The following is a 24,128-nucleotide window of genomic DNA, read 5'->3' as shown; positions in this document are numbered from 1 at the left end:
TTTGTTACATGTGTCTTTATTTGAATTTTGACTGATATTTCACATTTCCTTGCTTGTGGTATCAGCTGAAGTTCCTGAAAAGAAAGTAGTGAAGTTGCTTTTGGAGATGCTTAAGTTGGTCCCTCTAACTTACGTTGAGGGAGGTAGAAGAATTATACTATTGGATGTACTGAAAAGTCAATGTCATCCATCATATTTCTCATGGCCTTCAATCAGAGAGGTGTATAAGGAATCTGTTGTCATGAAGAGAAATTACCTTACACAATTAAGTGAAAAACATTCAAGGTATGCAGTATGCTTTCTAAATTTTTTTATTCCCTAGAATAGGTCAATGTCTATAAGAATTTAATGGGGTAAAATATATATTAGAGGGGCCATGGTGGCTTATTAGTTGATTCCATGTAAGGAACTAGATGGTGTTATTTGTCATCACTATATATTGCTGTGTTACAAAAGGGTGAAAGCAACATCGGTTACGGGGGACAAAAATTGATGGGACCTAATCCTATTTGGTCCAAGTTTGCGATAGGATCATTTTGACTTGTTAAGGTATTGATCAAAATTTTTTATTTGAACTATAAATGGGTTGGGTGTGGTCAAAGCCTTAACTTGGGTCATAAGGGTAGAGTTTTTTTGGGTTGGCTTGGGTGGGCTCATTGCCTTAAGGTAAAAAATCTTAAAATTGAATGGGCATTCGTAGTGGTAGTTGTTCAGCTCACCACATATTGAGCGGCAAATCAAGGCGGTCGGTTGGGTTAGGTTGGTCCTATTTGGATATCGGTCATGCAATTGTAGGTTAAATGGGTTAGTTTGGGTATGGATCATGGTCTTATATGTTATTGTACCAAGTTGATCGAACTCAAACCTGACCCAACCCATTTCTACCCTAAAGTTGATGACTATTAAATGGTTACACAGGAACTTGTAACATGGAATTGAGTGTTGGTCAGCATGGCATGGCACAAACAGATATATACCATGCCAGTGCCCAATTGGCAATGGAACAATGGCACCATACTAGTGTGCCAGCACTTGGCATGTTATTGTACGAGTGTTTGCTAGGCGTGTCAAGCACTAGCACAGCTGGACATGGCAAAGCATGGCAGGTACTTTGTTAGTGCTAAGTTGGCACTCCACCTGCATATGAATGTCAATCTTGATTTCTAATTTATAGGATCAAGTGTACCAAGTACCAACTACCAAGCATTGAAGTACTGATATTGGTACTTTATTGGAAGAGTATGGTACCATACCAACAAATGGTATGCCTATTGATGCCGGCACAACAAAATCGAGGTCTAATACCATGTGTTGTTATATACTGGTACTTATATCATGGAGTGGTATGTTAATTGTTGTTCTTAAGACTTTGTATTTATAATTGCAATTTGCTTTAACATAGATGTACAATATATTGACATTCCAATTTCATTATGATTAGAGTGTAGAAGTGGAAGTTAACCCAAGCTCTTGAACCTCACACTCCAAGATACAAATAACAAACATTCTAATGTAGCGTCATGTGAGGTGGTCATGTTTGTTTGGTGAATTTTTAGAAGCATATTTTGAATTTCTCAGATAATTTATAAAGATAAGGAAAACTGTGTTCGTTTTTAAACAATTAATGTATATTTCTTATAGTGTTGTCTTGTGTGATGCATATGAAAAGGAATGCTTGATAAATTGGCTATAATACCATCTGATTCAAGCTTTTACCCCCATCAAATAAAAGTCCCACTATTTGGTGTATCTCTATTGTTTCTCTCAGAAAACAAGAGAGAACTGAAAAAAGAAAGGAGAATTACTATATAATGGACTATGTGTAAAGGTAACTATAGGATGCAGGTGGAGCAACTTTTTGGGAGTTTGCTCTATAATAGAAAAGATAAATATAATTGCCAGCTAACCAACTGATCGTAGAAGCCTAGGCTAATAGGGACAGTGTCAACAATGTATACCAAGCTTAACATGTCTGCTCATGTGTGGTTTGGACCATGCACGTGGAAGGAGCACAATGACTGAAATGAGTTCAAACTGAAATGAGTCAAGGTAACAAACACAATGATTGGAATAAATTGACTTAATTACCAGGTCAATTAAATAAATAACTAGTAGGGGAGGAGATTCGAACCAAGGTATTTCGAACCAGTACCGGTAGGCGTACTAGTGGTCTACCGGACCGGACCGGTTCATCGTTCTCAGTACCGTTTCGGTACCAGGCCTGTACTGAGAGACGGAGCTGGAGAAGACGAGGTGAAAGAGAGAGCGAGCAGGGGAGGGAGGGAGAAGGAGAGGCCTCTGCCGCCAGCTGAGGGCCACGGGGGGCCGGCGGAGGCTGCGGTGGCGCGGCTGCGGCCGCGTCCTTTGTTTCTTTCGAAACAAGGGACACAGCCTCGAAAAAGAATTTGAAATTTTTTAAGTGAAGTCGGCGACTCGCTTGCCTCGGCCGCTTCCCCGCGGCCTCCGCCGGCCCCCCAAGGCCCTCTGATGGCGGCGGAGGCCTCTCCTTTTCCCTTCCTTCCCCGCTCGCTCTCTCCTTCTCTTCTTCTTCCTTGGCTCCGGCTGGGTTCTGTCGGTACGAGCTGTGTACCATTTTTCACGACTGAACCGTACTAGTCAGGGTCCGAACCGGTACAGTACGTGTTGAACCGGCCAGTACAGGCAGGTTCAGCATACCATGATTCGAACTTGTGACCTCTAGCAAACTTGATATTTGATACCATGTTAGCTTGGAGGGACTTGAACTCGTGACCTCTAGCAAACCAGAGCTTTAATACCATGTCAAATAACCAATTGAAACCAGAAGCTAAAGCTATAAGGGAAATGGCAACATTGTATATCAGGCTCAACTATAACATTTGTTCAAATCCCTGCAGGCTTTCACAACTTAGTTCCTTATCTTGCTTGTCTATACTTATTGTCCTTTGTCATTGCTAACATGGTTTACATCTTCCAAGAAATTTAGCATCATATGTTGAAAGCAAATTATCAAGATTTCTGCCCTCCACTTCATTTTAGTTCTGGAAGTTGGGCCATGTGTTATCTAATTCAATAGACACACCAATTTTTTTGGTATTTATATTGTTATCTGCTTCTTTATGTATTCATGAATACCATGGTCATGATTTTCTTTAGTAGCATTTTCGTATGTCATGTCTAATAAACTTCATGCATGGTCTCCAAGCTAATTCATACAAAATTTTGATAACTTTACTCTATTTCGATATTAAACATACTAGACATTTTTGAAACACCCTTCTTTATCCTTTTTTTTAATTTCAAATTTTAGCTTTCATCCCTATGATACAATACATATCAAAACTATGTAGCTTTGCTGCAATATGCCTTCACACTGTTGGTTATCAATAACAAGATTGATAGTGGGACAACATATGGAAAAAGAAAGTGAACTGTGGTTAATGATACTCATTAAGTTCTTTCATTCTAAAGTGCTGCAAAGGCATATGCAAAGGATCTGATCTGACTGGGGCATGAACATTTTGGAAGATTCTGGGTAGTGTTGGCATGTGGACTGTGTTGAAATCAAGGAACTACTAATGACTGTTAATGTGCTGTGTTGTTCATTTCTTCGTCAACTCAATAGAGAATAGACTTTGTGTCTTTGATGGATGTACCTGGAGCACTGTAGATCAAGGTATTGCTGCATTCTATATATAATTTTATCTAGGCACCATAATGACAAAGGATAGGTAAACGGTGACATATGGTGTCGAACATAATTTATCCTCAGAAGGAACTGGTTTGATTGTGAACCTATTGCTGTAGCACCATGATACGAGGAATGATATAATGGTCTTGGTGTCCAATAATAAAGACATGCTCCTGGCATTTCATGCTTTAGTGCTGGAAATCTTAAATGGGGCGATATGACGATATCACAAACATGCATGTTTAGTTGGTGACAAGGGATGTCATAACGTACCGAACCGGGCAGCATGGAGCATACTGTACCGTACCCATACACGGTACAGAAGGTGTACTGATACTCGGTTTGCCGAACCGGTTTTTGTACCAGGCGTACCGACACAGTAACCGAGTGGCACCGGTGTGGAGCCCGATACTGAGATGGCGTACCTTGGTTGGTGATATACTACTATGGAGCTTCATCTTTATTTATGCTATTTGACTGTGTTGTTAAGAGCAGACAAAATGATAGACCCAGATTCATTATATGATTATTTACCTGCAAGTGGTAGATTAATTCAGATACCAATTTCTAAGAATTGTGGTGGATGTAATACGATTCTTTTGTCAACATATGGTGCTTCCTTTACCCTTGTATTTATCATTTTTAGTTTTCTGACTGCAAATCATTAACAGAAGCTGCTTTATTGCTTACAATGGGGAAGACAGAGTTGCTTGTAATGGACTGAAATTCAACACTAACTAATAATTATTAAGTAGGTACTAAGCAGTATATATATGAAAATGGCTGTACTTGAGGGTTATTGAATGCGAAACATTTGAAGATGCCCTTCTAGGCAGTGCATGAATAGGTCACTGCTTTGACAAACATGTCTTTTCCCCAGGTCTTGGTACCCAACAGTTGCTTACCATGCTGTTATTTCAGAATTATGACGCTCTAATTTGGGCTTAGTTGATGTATTGCTTAAATCAACAGTTTTCTTGAGATTTAGTTTTCTGGTAATGTACTTTTACGAATATGTTAGAGTTATGTTGCTGGCTGAGAAGTAGACACTGCTTTTCATCATTAATGGTATGAAATGAGTATTGTTCAACCTGTCTAGGGATTGGCAAGCAATCAAAGATGCACTATTTTCTTGGATAACATCTTTTCAGTCAACTGTGTATCCTTCGGTAACTAATCTCTCCTTTTGCGAAGTTTTGCTCCATTGTTTGGACCACATATTAATTTTACCCTTCCTTTTTCAGTCAGAGATGTTGAGTGAAGCATGGATTCGGTTTCATATCAAGCAGATCATGCAGGTCTTTTTCCAGTAAATGTTTTTGGCTTAGTGAGTGACTGAGTGTTGTTAAAGTTGACTATGTTATGGGTGATATTTGTAAAATATATTTTTGCTCTTCTATAGTTTTATCTATGTGCTGCCTTCAATTTGGTATTGTTTTTTGTTTTCATTTCCGGTGGATACAGCCAGTGAACTCTAGGATGCTTTATTATTTATGTTTGCCAGTGCAGGGAATACTCTTGGCAAATAGACTGCATATGCTTGTTATCTCAATGCTCGACTTGCATGAGTTACTTGAGGTAATTTTTTTGTAACCTCAAACATCCTCCCAGATCACTTCTTTATTTGATTACTATTACCTATATGGCTATATGTCTAGACTCTAAAATATGACCAATGTGTCTAAATAATATATTATTTTCTTAAACAATATTCTTTAGACTGAGTTAAGCACAATAGCCATTTGTTCAGAATATAATATTCTATATTGGTTGGGGCCTAACCTTGGATCAATTGAAACTATGTTGAGCTGGTCCATGACAAATCCACATAAAATTAAGTTTAGTCCATGAGATATATTTAAGAAAATTATATATTTAACATTGATAGGTTAGTCATTTTCTATGATTCTATCTATTCATAAATTTTGTGCATTTGTGTCCAAGACCTCTACACATGTCCCATAGAAATACTCTTTTTTTTATCCATGATTTAATCTTATAAGCAATATAAAATTGTTTTGGAGAGGGTTGTGAGTTGTGACACATATATAACTGTCTGGTTCTTAAGATCTATTAGTTGAGGGAGCATGTTCAGTTAGAATGAAATTTAGGATAGATATTTCCTGGTGGTCTAGTTTTCAAGCTACTGCTAGCCTCATGTTGGCCATGATGAGAAGTTCAATTCGGAATTGTACCAATTTATGTAAATTATGTCATGACTGTAAATATAACCATCAAGCTGGCCATGACTATCTTTGGTCAGCTTTGCATTTTTTTCTGCTGTTTTTGTTAGTTCATACTTCGTACTAAGGGCTACATCCACTGTTTTCATATTCTTCTCTAGTCTTTCCTTACAACTTTATTCATCTTATCCTAGGTCCAACATTGGCTACATCCACTATTATCATATACTTCTCTAGTTTTTGCTCACAACTTTATTCATTTCGTCCTAGTCTTCTGACCTTTTGACACAAAGTTGAGCCATACTTCTTAGAAGATTTTCTTGAAATCATACCTATATCATCATAACTATTTCTTCGTCACATCGCCTAGAGTTAGTGTGACCTCCAAACTTTTAGTGCACTCATTTGTTACCTTACCCTCCCTAGTTTGGACATTTTTGTTGCCACCACGTTCTCCTTGTATGCGTGTATCTTCTTCATCATCCAATATCTTTGACTACATGTTACTCAAAAATATCTTAAACTACATAACCTCATGTTTTTTTTTGTTCTCTGCTGGTATCTTCTCTTGAGTCCTAGAAACAAGCATCAATCACATAATACTACAGAAGCACATCTCCAGTTCATTCACTTGATTCTCACTGTTTTATATATTTTTCACCATCACATTGTAACTTTATATGATAGATCTGAGATAATAAAATGAGCATTTAAATTTGCTAGTGCCTCCTACTCATTTTCATGTACAATAAAAGTTTTATTCCTTATATGCTTTTTGACTTCTAGCAATCCAAGTGCACATGGATATATCAGGTAGTTACCTTTGATGCTTATGGACTCTTTTGTGCTTTATCTAGTGTATCTGTTACATAATTATTCATGACCAACAAGGCATATCTCTACTGTTTGGTGTCATGTTCATGTTTCATTTTCTCTATAAAGTTTTATTTGGGGCAGTGTCCTCTGACTACTCGCTCTTTCTGACAATTCCATTATAGATTTTCAAATTTTATTTTTTTATTTTTTTTACGTATTGTGGTTACCCTTTTTTTGGTTTTGTATGGACTTGTACCATCTTAGTTGGTTGTTCCATCACATTATCCTGGAGTGGTGCAATTTGCATATCTCCTTTACAATGCTTATTTTTTAGCTATATCGCATCTTATATCACCACATTCTCATTCCTACTAGAGTTGCCTCATATTAAGCTCGTCTTAGTGCGAGTCCTATTTATTGCCCATCATATTCATCTTTTGTTTTTATGATTTTTATAATTGTCTCAAGTCTCAACTCTCAAAGGTATATAACAATCACATGACACCAGGGATCGTAGATCCACCTCTCCACTTCATCCACAATTCTTCGTTTCTGTTGGATAGCTTTTACTTGCCCTCTTGTCCATTATTTAGTAGAACCAATTGAAGGAAAAAAGATGATCATTCTGGGATATTTCTTGGTCATCAATTTTGGCCAGACTCATCAATCTTACATTTTAAAGCTTTCCTCTAACATGATATGACAAGCCATTTTTAACCATAACTATTCGGATTGTAGTGAAGGTACATACAATAGACAATTTTATAGATATATATGCACTATGTCAATATATCCAAATTCAAGAAATTGGGTGTGCTTTCTATGTATATGTTTACCATATCGTGAAACTTATGTAAATCAGTTAAGTCAAGGGTTTTTAGCAATGGGCTTCTGTTATTATTTTTTTTAGTCCTAGAAATTGTTTCTGTAAGAGTCACCCGAAGTGCCTTTATGAATTATTACATTTTGATTGAATTGGACACTGATGCGACTTGCGATTCTATATATATGATGATCAATAGGAAAATTCAGCTCTCATGTTCCTGGTTTATGCTTTGCTAGTCAAAGTAATTTTGTTTGGTAGAAGCAAAAACTGAATTAAATATCTTGTTTAGGGCTTCTTGACTTGTTAAGGAGTGTTAGTTTGTTGGAACAAGTTGTTCATGAGATGCCTATTTGAATCTGAAGTGTTTGAAATGCTAAGTATAGCCTAATGGATGTTCGATAGCAAGGTTTAGTTTTGTTTAAGATATACCACTTAAAAATATCCTACTCTTCCAGTTTGTTGAACAGATGGTGGTTCAATGTGCACATACAGATTGAAATCCAAGAGAATCTGATAAGCAATTCTTTCGATCTCGTATTGGTTTCCCTTCTTGTCATCTTCACTTTCATCTTAAAGTCCTCTACCTCTTTGATTAAGCCAATGTTTGGTTTTTCTTTACTCAATAGGTGACATTGTCAATTAAACCCCAAAGTTTTTAGTTCTCTTTAGGCATCAACGGTGAACTATTATCAGAACTTTTCCATAATCCTACTCTTGAACATAATGGATAAACTTTTCCTCAGTACCTTAGCAAAGAAGGATTGGCAGTTGACTGGGGCCCCTATCAAATTATGCATGCTCTTATCTAGACCGGATGCTGCAAATCTACTCCGATCAGTTGTTCGGTAAATCATGATCCATAAATTTGACTCCAAGGGATGGTGAAGGCTTTTTTATGCTTCTGCATTGGCTATCTTTTAATTGGCCTGAAAAGCATTACACATAAGATTATTTACTGTTAGAGCTTTCTTAAGGCCCGGATCTAAGTGCTGGTCAGAAGCGGTACAGCACAACACTGCATGATGGATACCATGCTAGTGTCATAGCAGAATGTGGAACTGGCATGGAGTGACATATTGTGCTCCATGCCAATGCTAGGCTGGCATTCCACCAGCAAGCGACGTTTCCTTATGGGCTTAAGCTATCTTTCGTGGCATGAAGTTTTTGTTGGAGAACTTGTAATGTAACATCTCTCTGAATTTTTTCAGCATTCATCTTCACATAGGTTATTAAGACAAAACCTGCATCCTACCCAAAATAGGGACAAAATCTACATTATATGATTCCATCAGCTCATGCTCTTCACGTGATCGATGATAAATGTTTTTTTTTTCTACATCTCCTAATTTAAGAGATGTGAATGAGGAGGTTATTCTCTCTTTTAGTGATCCACTACCTATTTTATTACACTGAAAGACCTTAAAAGCGTTGTGTTTTGAAAGCAATTGGTGTTAAATCAACAGGAACATGACAGTTGCATGAAGAAAGCATAATTTGTGTTCGTATTCATTGATTCACTTCATCTTTTATTTGATGCTTGCTTTTTTGATGTCTTTTTGGTATTCGATTTACAAGATATGATTTGTTCATGAGTTGTACTTTTACTACTTCTTTCACCATACATTAGTCAGCGCTACTACATTTAACCTCCAGGTGTTGTACCTAAGATTTATTTGGTAGATGGATATCTTTTTTGAGCGTATCTTAGTGATGATATGTTACAGGTTCCTATCAGGAGGGAAAAACTGAAGTCTCTTTGTCACATGATCATTTCATTAAAGGTAAATGTATATTCTGTTATGTACTTGTAAAGCTATTTCTAACTCATAACCTTTTTGACATAGGTCTTGGAGAATACATTCCAAATAAAAGGGGCTGGTATCGCTCGAAGCCTTCCACATATTATTAATATAATTCAAGCGGATATAGAAAAATTTATATTACCTGCAAAGGTAATTTAGCTGCCTAAATTACAGCTGTTTTTCTAACCATTTCTTTTGCTCATGCTACTAATTTCTTCTGTTGTATTGGTTGCTTTTAATAGTCTAAGCTACAATTGGAAGTAGTTAAAGTGAGTCAAACGAGCAAGCTGGGATTTTTGAGTTCCTTGACACGTGGTACGATACTTCTTTTGCTCCTTGTGTTGCATAACTTAGCTTAGCATTAGACCCTTTATTGAAACAACTGATTTTGTTCTTGAAGAGGAACAAAGAATCTAATCTTATATTTTCACTTACCTGTGCATATGATTATGTACCTATGCTCATTTGTACATATGCAGGCGAAGTTTTTTGGTTATGAAAGCCAAAGCAAGTGTCATGATTCAGAGATTAATCTAGATTGGAAAATATGATAGGTTAAACATTGATCTGAGTGCGATTTGACTATGTAATTGAGTTGATTTGTGAATATTTGGGCTTGTTTGTGACGAATTAGGTGTCATTAAGCTTTAGCTAACTAGTTCTGGGCCTATTCCTGCTTGCACAGCATTACAGTGGTTGGTTACAAGCTGAGAATAACAACATTACTTTGGTCATCTAGCCCGTAAATAGTGATTCCCTATTTATTTAAATCTGGAAGTGAGAGATGGTCTGCTGTTGTGATTTCATCTTGCTTCTATCTCTTTCTCTTTCTCAAGTTTTTCCTTCCTCTTTGCATATATGTATATCCCTTTTTTTGATATAGAGTCACTATAAGCGTGAATTTATTATTTCCTCATCGCAAAATAACAAAAAAAAAGATATACTATGTAAGGTTTGATCTTGTTTCCCTTTAAGGTTTCTTGGTTTTACGTATATTGTTGCATCTCTATATGAATTTAGCTATCTCAGGATCTTGGTGGCATGTAAAGTGATAGAACTATGATGTGAACTTGATAGATACAGGACAAGGTTAGGGTTCTATGAGTTTGTACTTATAGATTTAGTTTCATATGATTTTCATTACATGTTTAGTCGGTTAAAGATTAGGATTATTTTAGTCATTATCCTCTAACAATAATTACATAAGTTGCTCATAGATTAAGTCACTTGTTAAGGGTATTTTGGGTACCTACATGAGAGTTTGAGTTGCTCTATAAAGGATGAAGGAGCGCAAATTCTGATTAGAGGTGGCAATCAGCAGGTTCGGGTTCAGGTTAAGGTCATATTATCAAGGTTTATAGGGCTTGACCCGAACCCGGCCCGATTCCTAAGTAGGTCAAGAATGATCAACCTGAACCTGTTGACCCGTTGACCTGCTGACCCCCAATCCATTACATTACTACTATTACATACATGAGGATTAACCATGGAATAATTGACTCCAAGATTCGCCGAACTGGTATCGGGACCCGTACCGGTCAGCAAGCGGGATCCCACAGTTTTTTTTTGATGTTTTTATGATTCCGATTTAACCTAAATAATGTATCTTGTTGTTTTAAAATGATACAAAACAATAAAATGATTATTGAGATGTTGCATGCTATAAGAAGCAACATGAAATATCCTCAAATCAAGTAGTGAGATGAAAAATTTAAAATAATGCAATTAATTATATATACTTAAAGTATAACATATATACCGATATCTAAAATCTTGTCAAGCGGCGATGCCTTTCGTGGATATCCGAATCATTAGCATAGTCAGAAGGCAGATCAACCCACCCTTCTAATCCAGCGGTGTCGTAGTCTTTTATGTTTATCCCATAAGGATACTCTGGGTTATAAGTACTCTCGGATCTCTCGCTGAAGCTTTGGCTTTGAGAGGTATTTTCTGGCTGACAAAACAGCTGTGAAGGGGGCCCATCCGAATAAGCCAGTAACAAAATCCGACCTGTAAAATGCTTCAGGCTGCGTATAGTAGTAGCCCACCGAAAGATGCCTCAGATGCACCATATCTATATCCATATCCATATCCGTATGGGTCATAGGCTGCTTGTGGCTGCGAGTAATAGGATTCAGTATACAACTTGAAACCTGATACATCTATTGATCTTACTCCACGTGTGAGGTCATTTGTAGCTGCATCATGTCCTGAATGACCTCGAGGAGTCCGTTTTCTATATGTAATCGTATCTTTGTGAGCTTTATCAGATCGTGCACCGTGGTTCCTATCTTGTGTAGCATGCGTAAGTTGGAACTCACCGGTGAAGCGAAGACCATGTTATGGTTGTCTCATAAATGGTGGTCTTATATCCTCCACTTTCTTTCTGGTCAACAGATTCATGACCACCAGAACTGCTGCTTCTGATCTCTGAATCTGAATGAACTGGCTCCTCTACTTTCCATTGGGGCTGCAGGTGCCTTTTATTTTTTTTAGTATGCTGGGCAGCTGCCTGCTTACTTTCGTGCTACTCGCTGCCTGCTTATCCTTCGTCCCACTTGTTGCCTACTTACCTTTCATGCCCCTCTCTGTCTGGCTATGTTGGAAGGATGTATGTGGCTCTTTTGACTGAGTCGATTGGGCAACGTAATGGCCTCGTCAAAGCATCTCTCGATTATATATCTGAGAGGATGTCTTGGACAAGGAGTCATGTGGTGGCCGGCTTCTCTGTGGCCGTGGTTGTGGCTGATCAGTTGGAAGGATGTGTGAAATATTGCTCTCTGCTCATTGCCCTGTATCGATCCTAGCCTCGCTGGCTACAAAACTGGCCGGTCGTGGAGGCGATCTTCGCTCATCAAGCTCCAGTTCCTCCTACTGGCCCAGAAACCATCCGATCATAGGATCATCCTTATCATCAACAAAAGCACTATGGATCAGATCTGTGTACTTTAGCTGACCCTAGGTAGAAGATTCTAACAAGTGTTCTAGGTTATATGTTTGTAACAAAGTGCACATATTTTGATATATTACCACTGGATAGTGGAAGCTATCTATTTGAGGACAATACAAGAAAATTGCTTACTTCAAAGCAAGGCTTGCTGAATCGGGCCGGACCGCCCGATTCGACCCGACCCGGTAGGGGATCAGGTTGGTTCACTTGTTTTTTTTGAATTGGCTCCGAACCGGTCAAAATCGGCTTCGAACTGGCCGAAACGGGCCGAAACCGGTCGCAAACTGCCCAAACTCGGTCCGAACCGGCTTGTTCCATGCGGAACCAGTGCGAACCGTCTGGCTCGCATCGAGTCGAACCGGTTCCGAATCGACCCCCTCTCCCCTCTTCCTTTTGTTTTAAAGGCTAGTTAGGAAGGCTTAAGAAGTTTCTCGGGCCTTTCCAACCTATTTGAATACCTTCCCCACGGCCAAAAATATGCTGATTCGACATGATTGAAGGAGGATCCAACCTTAAATAAAGTATGCTTTTTCTCTCCTATCTTATTTTCTTTCTTTTTCTGACGCTAAAAAATATCTTAAAATTTGCAAAATAAGGGGAGATCATGCCAAAATTTTTGAGACCATCGTTTATGATATGGATAATCTGTACGATTGCCAGGAAGTGGAAGACATGAGACCATCGTTTATGAGACAGCCGGAGGATGGTCTTCGATTTACTGGTGAGTGGTAGTTTACGTATGCTACATGGAATAAGGACCATGGTGCATGATCTGGTAGAGCCCACGAGGATACGATTATATATAGGAGACGGGCTTCTTGAGGTCATTCAGGAGGACACAATGCAGCTGCAGATGATATCGCATGTAGAGTAGGATCCATAGGCATATTAGGTTTTGAGTCGTATGCTGGATCTTATTATCCGCAGCTACAGGTAGCTTATGACATATACGGATACAGATACGGATATGGATATAGTGCATCTGAGGCATTACCTTCCGGTAGCTATTATCCTATGTTGCTCGGAGCATCTTACGGGTCGGATTTTGTTGCCGACATATTCAGATAGGCCCCTCAGCCTTATTATCAGCCAGAGGATACCTCTTAGAGCTAGAGCTTCAGCGAGAGATCCAAGAGTGCTAATAACTCAGAGCTCGTTCCTTATGGAATGACCATACAAGACTACAACGCCGCTTGGTTGTGGGCCGATGTGCCTCTTGACTATGCTAATGACTTAGATATTTACGAGAGGCATCGCCAATCGACGAAATTTTAGATATTGGTATGTATGCTGTACTTTAAATATATATAATTGGTTGTATTATTTTATATTTTTTACCTCACTAGTTGATTTTAGATATTTCGTATTGTTTCTTGTAGCATACAACATCTCACTAATTATTTTATATTTTGTATCACTTTAAAACAATAAGATACATCATTTAGGTTATATTGGGATCATAGAAATATCAAAAAATATCAAAAAACATCAAACTATACTTAAAAACATTGAAAAACTTGAAAAAATTGATCACCAATTGATCAAACTTGAAAACTTAAAAAAATTGGGCTTGCTGGTCTGGAACCGGCACGCCCAAGCGCACCGTGTGTCGGTACGGTACTAGGTTCGGTACCGTACTGACCTCCCCGCTGACCGATACGGGTCTCGGTAACGGTTCGGCGGACCTTGCTTCAAAATATTTAACTGACTGAAATGCTACCTTCAGTTAGTTTTGCCAATCATATAGAAGGGTTGAAATTTCGTGTTTACCAGCGCTATACCTGCTGTATTGGCTATAAGTCAGTACAATATAGTAGGCCCATATGCACGGGTATTATGCAAACCAGGCTTGTATCGTCCCATATCACCCTTGTTGAGGTTCATCACCCCTGTACCTCTTGGTACACTCCGACACTCCGCGTCCCCCTACCCCCGCTTTTTGTTTTTAATTTCTGCTTATTTGCACTGAGGCGTATCTCCTTTATATCAAGGATCATGTGATACCTATTGGTCACCAATACAATACGAATTGTTAAGATTTGAATCCTTGACCATGCATTAGTTTTGTATGCACTTTATCCAAATTATGTGGGTATTATATTGGTACTTCATTTAGCCTAACTGCCATCGTTCTATAATAATAACTTTTTCCTGAAACTTTGTTGATATGTTTTGACAATCATTCGTAAGATTCTTTATGCAATTTCGATAATGACTCAGAATTTGGACTATTGTCCTTCTAGGTGGTAAAGAGACAGACACAAGGCTTACTGATTCTCTTTCACTGGTAAGTGTTATCAAAGCCTATTATGGTCATGAATAGAGTATAAGCAATATTTTTACTTCGATAAAATATATCTCTGTTATGAGCTCTATTAGCATACAGAACCTAGCCCTAAAAAGCTTATAATTTTACTACTGTATGACTTTTAATAAACAAAAATCTATGCTCTGTATCACTTTCATTGGCAAGTGTTATCAAAGCCTATTATTTTCATACATAGAATATCTGCAATATTTATACATAGATACAATAGATCACTTTTAGTGCTAGCTCACAGAATTTGGCCTTAAGAGGCTCATAATTTTACTTAGCCTGCATGCCTTTTAATAAACAAAACCTTTATTTGGTATGTGTGTTACATCTGGAACTTTTGGAAGCCAATTATATGAATTATAGGTACTCTTAAGTATAATCATGCAATTTCTTAATATAATGTAAATTGCATCTCTTCTAGTATATTGAAATTTATGCAATTGTAGCTTATACTCTTTCGATGTTATTGGCATTTTAATGATTAACACTGACGTGAATTTGCCACATTGTTTAAAGATCGCACTCTCACTGGACTTCCTCTGTGTCTATGGATTCCTAATTTTCATATATGATGTCTGACTTTTGCAACAGAATTGTAAAAGCAAGTGGAGTATATCCGTTGTATCAATAAGAATTGACACATCTGAAAGGACACCATCTCTAGAATCACCTTCCAAATCATCAACATCTCTCTTGCCAATGTTCCATCCCACCCCTTCAAAACTGCTAAAATATCCTCCACTAAAGACATTCGATCAAAGCCTATTGAGGAACTATTGACTCGTTAGTTGAAGAAGTCATTTGCCCTCTTAGGTCATTATATTTCCAACATTCTTCTTTAATTATCAAGTACGAGCATCTAGTGTGTCTTCCCTTACGCTCTTCTAAAGCCTAGAAAGTTGAAGCACCTCCATTTTAGATATACCTGGGTCGAAATCATGGATAAATCTTGGTCTCTGTAATATATGTACCTGACTGAAATGAAGAAAGGGATCATCAGGAGTTAGCCAAATCAAACCCATTGAGGAAAATACAAACTTAAGTTAAATCAATTTTGCTCTCAAAGCCTAGTCAAATTCGTATTCACCTTATCCTCACCTTATCTGAGTCATGCTATATAAATTTTACCATTCAGACCCAAGGTCCGACGGACCGGCCCGTTCCGGCATAGATCGCAACTTGGCAAGGGTTATCAAAGCCTATTATTTTCATACATAGAACAGATAAGTGTGATCCACCATTGCTTGAGTCGGTATTTGCATCATAACTTGTTGTAGAGAGAAGAATGAATGAATAATTCCAACTTCCATTGCCATAGATTGCATATATATTTGCCTTTAAACAATGATAAATCATTTTTCAAAATATTATATTTTGTTTCTAGCAAATCAACCCAAATTGGGGTAGAGAAAAATGTCCAACTACTTTTGATAAATGGTAGGCTAGCACCATCAAGTTCTATTAGTAGATTTATCCAATGAAAATCTTTTATAGTAATCGCAATTGGATTGTCATCGTATATTCACATTCAAGTGTTTGACTGATACAACAACTCATGTTATTTAAATGTCTCCATGACAGCATTTTCCCATTTTTACAATTGAAAGAAAATTAGAAACAGTTAGGTCATAGAACTTTGAAACCTTCCATCTCGAAGATCAAACTTCGACCCTAACTTTTCGTTCTAGCTGATCTACTATTATGGTCTGTGCTTCAAGAACATACCAAGGATTAAATCATGTATCATGCATGCAATTGCTTTTATGGTTATACACGTAGGCACTGATTAAATGGTGAGGTACAGAATTCCATGAAATGATTCATCATTTGCATGCTATGATATTTTGCATTTTTAATATTTATAATTTACAGGAGTTTTAATTAATCGTTTAGACGACTATAGGTGATAGATGGGTGGTCAGGGGTCTGTCCAGCTAATGAATTTGAGGAAAGCAATCAGAATTTGAGGTTCTCACTATGCTTGCCCCTGAGAAAACCCCAGCACACTCTACTTAGAGAGAGAGAGAGGTTAGGAACTTAGGATACCACTTTAACAATAAAGTTTAGAATTTTGTAGAAAGTAGATGATGGCAATAGTAGTAGCAGCAACTGCCCATGGTGTTGGTTGTGGTAGCCACATATATGAAAAATGATGTCTTTGGTTGGAGCTCTAGTTTTCACAGTCGCTGCCCATGGTGCTGGCTCTGGCTGCAGTAACCATTGTCAATAGCAGTAGAAATAGAAAATAAAGGTGAGAAAGAGGAAAAGAAAGTACATCTTAACTACAATGCTTGGGTCTTTCAACCCTTTGTGATAAGTGGTGAGCATCACCAGTTCAACTTGTCTTCCAAATGTTAGTCATCATCCTTAAATCTTTCTCATAATTACCAGAAGTGGGTGTGGGAGTGAATTCGGATGGTATGCAGAAGCAGGTCTCTTTAAAAAATATAAATAATGAAATGCTTAAAAAGAGGGTTTGGGAGAGGATTCCAGAGGGGTTCTGAAATGCGTGTGCCACCCTAAATGGAAGCTTCCTGCTACTAAGGCCCTGCTGCACCTGACCACCCCTCTTCCCTAGGCTGGTTGTCTCGGCCCTATGAAGGGGTTCTGCCCTGCCTAAGGTGGTCTTTGTTGTGTTCTTCCAAGTAGTGTGATGAATTATTTATAGTTCATGGATATGTTTGGAAGAAGTAAACATTGTTTCTAACTGTTGAAATATGGCATCATAAATTCTGTCCAGATTGTTGTTTGACATGTCGCAGTTTTAGTAATTTAATATACACAAACTATGTTTAAACATCAACTACAGAACTAAGCTCAAATCATGGTAAAAACTTGGAGGCCGTATAACTATATTTACATGTTATAGCACATTGTAGGTGTGGGCCATGTACTTTCAGTAGTGATAGGAAGCCCATTTATTTGTACTATCATTTTTCAATAGTCTTATGCATTCCTATGCTGCATGATCAAGATGGACATGAACTGCTACTGCCATAGGTACAAGGACACCTATTACATGAGGATGATATAGAGGGTTGTTGTTCCTTAGGGATGTGCATATCTTTTGTGCATCTGTTGGCCATAGGGATATGAATCTGTTAATGTAAGATTTGACATGTCTGCTGGCCATTTATGAATGCAGAACTCTTGAGAGATCTTGACTTCAGTCATAAAAATTATTTGGAATAAACATTTGATGCTCCTTAGTGAAGATAAATTTGACATGCTGATAGTGATTTAGAATTCCCCTTCTAAATTTCATAAAGTATTATCAATGGATCTTATCCGATTAAAATCATCTGGAAGCCTGTCTATAAAATCTCTATGCTGATAGGATAGAGGTCCTAGATCTATGGTTTCTCTTAATGATAGATTCCTTGTCTCCCATGGCTTTGCTTTTTAATGTAAGCAAAGTGATTTAATTGATATTTTAGATGAAACCCAAAAAAGTCTTAGAATCATCAAAGAAAGCCCTAAAAAAAAAAGAAAATCAATTGGGAGGAGCTTCTGACCGTGTTGAGCAGGATTAAGGTTGTTCAATATGGTTGAGCTTAAGGGGAAGGTTCAGTATATGGTCATATGCCACAGCTTATACCATGCACGTTGATGAGATAGACACTGTAAAAACCATTGGGTGCTATAGGTTCTTAAGATAATATGTGTTAAATGCATCTGTTTTATGTCTATAACCTGCTTGCAAAGTATTCATTATAATATATGATTCATAATGGACTGGCACTCCACTCCTCAATATTCCAGCATTGCTTCCACGCCCATACCTTTTTTTGGCTCTGCTCTCTACTGTATTCTCTGTTAACTGAATTATTGGACCACTGGCAATTAGTGAACTGTGAACTAATGGAAGAAACTAAGAAAATTCCCTTGGTCCAACTATGCAGCATTGGACTTCATATCATTCTTCTGCCCCGTAATCTTTCTGAAGAGTCCCTTTATGCTTTAGGATGACTGAATGCATCTTTTCACTTGTTGATCTCAGAGTTGATAAATTTCAGCGCATAATCCTAGAGTTTAAGAGTACTTGGTCTGAGGTCCGCCTCCTGAGATGGTGGGTCAAGCTCATGATGTTTGTACACATTCTCTTGAAAGGGAAATGTTTAATTCCTGATCTGATTTGAGTCATCCAAAAGTATTAAGATAGAGTTTGATCTGGAGTGTTGATAAATCTAGTTGAGTTACCAAAAGGGGAAATGATCCTACCACTTGACAAGGACAAGATACTTGTAGATTTTGCATTAGATCCTAAGGTTGATTTGCAAAAAAATAAAATAAAAAAAAATTCATTAATACTTATGTTACCTACAGAAGGCATCATAGACTCATAGTCTTGTATTATTCAGATTATGGAAGGTTTAGATCTGTATCTGACCATCCACTTGAATCCTTTCAGGTTCTGATATCCTTGCAGCTGCTTCAAGGAGGTGGTAGTCATAAGAGACAACTCATTTTTTCTATCACTTTGGATGTTCTTCAAAGCATTGTAAGTTGCCAAATGGAGGTCTATGTACCGTCTTCCACTGTATAATGATTTTAGTTTTCTAACTAGTTTGTTTGTGTCATGAAGTAAAATAGTCCTCCATTATATTAGAGCAAAGTTGTTTGTGCTTCTGTCTGATGCTTGTGTGATCTGTTGGATCATCAAGATCACCAACAATGGATAAAATTTGTAGTTCAAGAATAGGCAAATGTTGGCTGTGTGAGACTTAATACCACTATACTATTATGGAGATATTGGAATTATGATGTTTGCTCCCCACAGGCTATAATGCAGAGGATTATTTATGTGCAGTGTTGGAGGGCTAGGAAATGTAACCTAGAAATGCTTGCAGAGATAAAACTTCCTGCAGGAGTTTACCTTTTTTCCCTCCATTTTCCTTTCTTGTTTTTTATTTTCCCCTCCAGATGTGCTACATCAAAGTGGTATCAGATCACTGAGGGGAAAACAACCAAGCTGTGCTGAGAGAAGAGTCCAATTATTTGCAATTTTTAAGTCAGTCAGTCAATGGAATCAAAACCTTCAATACTCATGATATTGATTGGACCATTGGCTTATTGGATCAAGTGATGCTTTCATGTCAAAACACTCATATGAAGTGTTGGACCACAAAAAATATTTTTTACAAGACCCATACAATTAGTACAAGGATCCATGCAGGTGTGTGTTTAATCCCGCAATGAGTGTGCATTGGGGAGGTTTTGGATACTTAAGCAGGGTGAAGGTATCAAATAATGACTTGTGGCTACCCTTTTTGGGCGAGGCCTTAGATTTTTGTATATGGTATCAGAGTTGTCACAGTCCACAACTTATGTGGAATAGGGGACACTGCAGCACGGGTCCTTTTGGGGTTGATCATGAGTTGGCCATGATGTTTTTGTTTTTGATTGGACCAATTCATTGCAAGGATTCTAGGTAAGCGGGGGGAGTGTGTGAGGTCCTGCATGGGCTTGTGTTTGGCCTCATATTGGATGTGCATGGGGAGGTCTTGGGTACCTATGCAGAGCGAAGGGCCAAAAATAGTAACTTCTGGCTTTTTTGGGTGAGGTTCTGTGCTATTATAGTCAGCAAGTTAACTACCAAACACGTCAAGAGCTAGAAAATAAATTGAAGATAGGACTATATCGGGCTGTTAAATTTTTGATTAGATGCAATCATGTTAGGCTCCTTTTTTCGTAATTTTTTTTATCAATACTCAAACATATTTTATGTCCCATAAGAGAAAAAAAGGTTAAATTGGTTGCTGTAACATTGTTGGTGTATCTTAGGCTGTGAAGGATATATGCATAGGTAAACATGTTGAGAATACCTAGGAGGAAACAAAAACCTTTGTGTGCCTGGAAATATCATCCTCTTCTAAAATCATGTTGACTTGAAACTATAATGAAGTATAACCAAGGAACAAACAAGTTCTGTTGCTTGTCATTTTAAATGACTTGGTCAAAAGTCAAAACCCAAATTCAGATATATACCTGGTTCATCTTCAGGTTGAAGCAGTTCCTGCACTTATCCCTCCCCCTCCCTCGGCGCACATTTAAGAAATTTTTTTTATCGTGTCACTGCTTTTTCAAGAAATTATATAACACAGCTTATTGGAATGATTCAACAGTTCTTGTGGTTGATTTTGTATTTTTTTTCTTAATTTTTTTCATTCCCATGACACATGCAGCTTAAAAGGTATTGCATCTTGCTTCATACTTTGTTATGGAAGGAACTAAAATTAGCCTCTTTGGTTATTTTCTGAGACAGGGCTATCTGGATATTGACTTTTTGAGGATTAGAAAGTTTATAAGAAGGCTAGGTACTGTCACAGATTTTCAGAACATAGTAGAGGAAGTTACAAATTGTAGCTTCTTGTACTGGAGAAAGGAGATGATGGGAAATTGGTTGTCAATGGTTTATATGGATGTTAGCAGATTCTTATGGCTACAGTAAGTAGTGTTAAAAGAATGTCTCAAATGAGCTTGCTATAATTGGTTTTTGGATTTAATTTACTAAAACTGAATATGAGCAAGGGTGTTCAAATATTACTTAACTGACCTTACTCTATTTGCATTTTAATGTTCTGATCTGTCAGGTATATTCTTGATGCATTTTCTGATGGACTATGGCTTCTCAAGCTAGGTCGCGTGGGGAAAGCCACACTTCAGTCATATGAGAAAGAAATTGAGGATCATCTGAAAAATGTATGCTTATGTCTTTTTTCCCGGATAACAGTTTGTGGAAATCCTTAACTTCTCCTTTTAAAAAGCTTTCCAACTTTTGTTTTCACAAATTTTCCATTGGCATCATTCTCAGGGTTATAGTCATCTTTAAACAGGAAATTGTTGCTCCTCTTTGTAGAGATATTGAAACCGATCTCCGCCTTCATGTTCATTCCACTCATTTAAAAGGATCTGTGCTTGTGAACCCAAAAAAGGTGATTGATATTTTTTTTTTTTTATTCAGCAGGATTAATTTTCTTTAAGCTGCTAATTACTACGGCTTTTCCCTTATTTTTTTAATCAGACTGGCGTGCGCAATCTTTCTTGGTACTTACAAATGAAACCTTTGCAACTTCCATTCAAATTTATTGATATAAGACTGCTCATGGAGAACTATCTGAATTCTGCTTTTTACAATCATTCAGCTATGTCCACTTATGACTGGAAGGTAATGGCTTCATTGTATTTGCATATTCTTTATTAAGTATATGCTTGACAAAATGATACCTAATCTATTTGAAAGGTGAAAGAAATTAAACTAAAAACCTCATTTTAACCCGGCTATCCTTATGATTCTTGCTGTTACTCCAGATATACTCAGAGATGCGACTGCTAGCAGAGCTGAAGTATGGGCTAGCTTTAGATGATATTCATCTTGCTGAAAATTCTATGGATCAAGATTTTGACCTAAATGAAATTGTCCAGAACCTGCATTCGTTTACTGAGAATTATTCCTATAACATAATTAAGCAGGTATGTTAGTTCTTGTTTTCTGATGCTAAGGTATTGAGCTTCTTACTAGGGGTGTAAACGAGACAAACATGAGCAAGCTGGGCCCTGCTCTGTTTGGGTTCAGCTTGTTTATATTTCAAACTCTAAAATCTGGCTTGTGTTCAGCCCATTTATTAAGTGATCTTGGCGAACTTATGAACATCTTGCTTGTTTGACATCCCTACTTCTGACTAATATCCACTATTATTAATGCCCTCAGCTATTTTTTATCTATGGGAACTTGCCATCAAACTGTATCTATATGATTGAAACTGATGGTTCTTGGGACTCATCAATTCTCAATATGACGACATCTATGACCTAGTCATTAGATTAAATGCTAGTTGGTCCTCCTTAAATGAAGCCATCATTACATAGTCTAGTGCTTGCTTATCTGCCTAAGAGACTTGACCTTCCAGGGATCTCACATCCTTTCCATTTATGCATCTAAATGCAACCATACTTGTTTTTTAGTGTTCGAACAGATCAAAGGGAACTGAACATAAGATACTAAAGAAACCAGATATAATATTATGCCTGACATTAATGCAGTGCAAACATGTAAATTTCCATCTTTGTTTTAAACATGAATGAGTAGGTGATGCATGCTTATTTGCAAAAAAAAAAAAATCGGTAGGACTAAAGATATGCCATGTATGAAGAGTTTTCCAAATGAAATAGCTGTGCCACATTGGAGTTTTGATATGAAAATCCCATATACGCGAGACAATGCAATTTGGAAATGGTGATAAATTAGTCAAGGACTTCTGATAATTAATTCTCAACCAATTGCAACGTAGTCAAGGTTTCTCATACTACCAATTTGGATGTTTGTAGCTATAAAGTTTGGCTTATGGTAAAAAGAAATTTAATTTACTTTTGGAATATCAAGATTGTTTGAACTTTGAACCATAAATCCTCCTTTGACCTTAATTTGAAGGCAAAATAGCTCAAAATTTTATTGCTAAGGAGCGCTCTTTGTATCAATAACTGTTTTTCACATCCATGCTTGCAGATTTTCATTGAGAGGGTTCCTAATGGTCAATGTAGGAAGAACTTAAGAGTGATCAGTGTGGATCGTGTTGCAGCTTCAATTGCTTTACATGGTTTAAGGCCAATATCTACAGCATCAATTTCTGTTTTGAAGTTTCTAACTGAGATGTTTACAACTTTATCAGAGTTGCTTCAAGATAAACTTGTGCAATCGGATTTATTGAAGGAATCTAACTTCTGGAAGGTAATTATCTTACTTCAAGACTTTGATATAGTGCACATCAGATAATGTATGGTTCATGGAAATGATGGCTAGCATGGTAATTGGTAACATATTGATCTAAGCTATAGAACTTTCCTATTTGATTTGACTAAAACAGTAAATGGTTTTTTTTTGTTGCATCAAATTTTAGTAAGTTATATATGTATCAGAAGTAGAAGATTTAATATTTTAACCCTTTCATATAGTTTTCTCCTCTTTTATCTCTAATAAAAAAATTCTTTCAATTGACAATTTCCAATTTGTCGTCTCATTAGTGGATCCATCGATCGAATAGATTCATCATGATGGGTCGTAAGCACCTTAACTTGCATAATTAAACACATCAAACATTCTCATCATTAAGCTGCACATTAGGAACAACATATTTGAACCATCAACATCATTAAGCTGCACATTAGGAATGACATAATAAAGTTTGTGAGGCAACTAATCCATTTACTTGATGTGTCCATCTATTTCTACTAGGAGCATAATTGTTATTCATATTGACAATACAAGTTAGTGGGATATATAAAGTTCATGATCTGTTTAGACAAGCTAAGATGTTTTTTATGATAAATTATGAATTTCATTTGGTGCTTTGCTTTGGTTTATTATTAGAAAGAATTCTGTTTAACTGGTCCTGTAGAAATCTATGTTTTCCAAATTCATGTGAAATGTACAACTAGGATCATTTGAAGCTAGCTACCATGTAAATCCACTATAGACAGAAGGTTCATTCCTATCTACATGCTGGTTCTGTTTTCTGATAGTAACTTTTGCTACGGCCAATGGAAACTAGGCACCATGCAAATTAT

The 24,128-nt window shown here is 37.2% G+C and overlaps 1 protein-coding gene across 6 annotated transcripts in view; it reads left to right on the top strand.

Annotated features, from left to right (window-relative positions):
* Positions 1-24,128, top strand: part of LOC103708236 (uncharacterized) — a 38,320-nt gene that overhangs the window by 4,745 nt on the left and 9,447 nt on the right. For 3 of the 6 annotated variants that reach the window (XM_088712825.2, XM_088712828.2, XM_088712829.2), the window contains 14 exons: positions 66-285; positions 4,770-4,968; positions 5,180-5,248; positions 9,220-9,276; positions 9,340-9,447; positions 9,540-9,612; positions 14,491-14,534; positions 18,976-19,065; positions 20,830-21,011; positions 21,158-21,266; positions 21,401-21,499; positions 21,589-21,732; positions 21,876-22,037; positions 23,071-23,292. In XM_088712825.2, the coding sequence (XP_088568951.2) occupies positions 66-285; positions 4,770-4,968; positions 5,180-5,248; positions 9,220-9,276; positions 9,340-9,447; positions 9,540-9,612; positions 14,491-14,534; positions 18,976-19,065; positions 20,830-21,011; positions 21,158-21,266; positions 21,401-21,499; positions 21,589-21,732; positions 21,876-22,037; positions 23,071-23,292 (1,778 nt within the window). The remainder of the gene's footprint in view (positions 1-65; positions 286-4,769; positions 4,969-5,179; positions 5,249-9,219; positions 9,277-9,339; positions 9,448-9,539; positions 9,613-14,490; positions 14,535-18,975; positions 19,066-20,829; positions 21,012-21,157; positions 21,267-21,400; positions 21,500-21,588; positions 21,733-21,875; positions 22,038-23,070; positions 23,293-24,128) is intronic. The other 3 variants (XM_008793061.6, XM_088712827.2, XM_088712826.2) reach the window with 3 other exon arrangements.

Source organism: Phoenix dactylifera, chromosome 16 (genome assembly GCF_051530095.1).
Source record: "Phoenix dactylifera cultivar Ajwa chromosome 16, Ajwa_hap1_PhDact_Kaust_v1.1, whole genome shotgun sequence".
In the NCBI taxonomy this organism is placed as follows: domain Eukaryota; kingdom Viridiplantae; phylum Streptophyta; class Magnoliopsida; order Arecales; family Arecaceae; genus Phoenix; species Phoenix dactylifera.
Note: the sequence above shows the minus strand (reverse complement) of the source record. Positions and strands in the feature narration are given on the sequence as shown.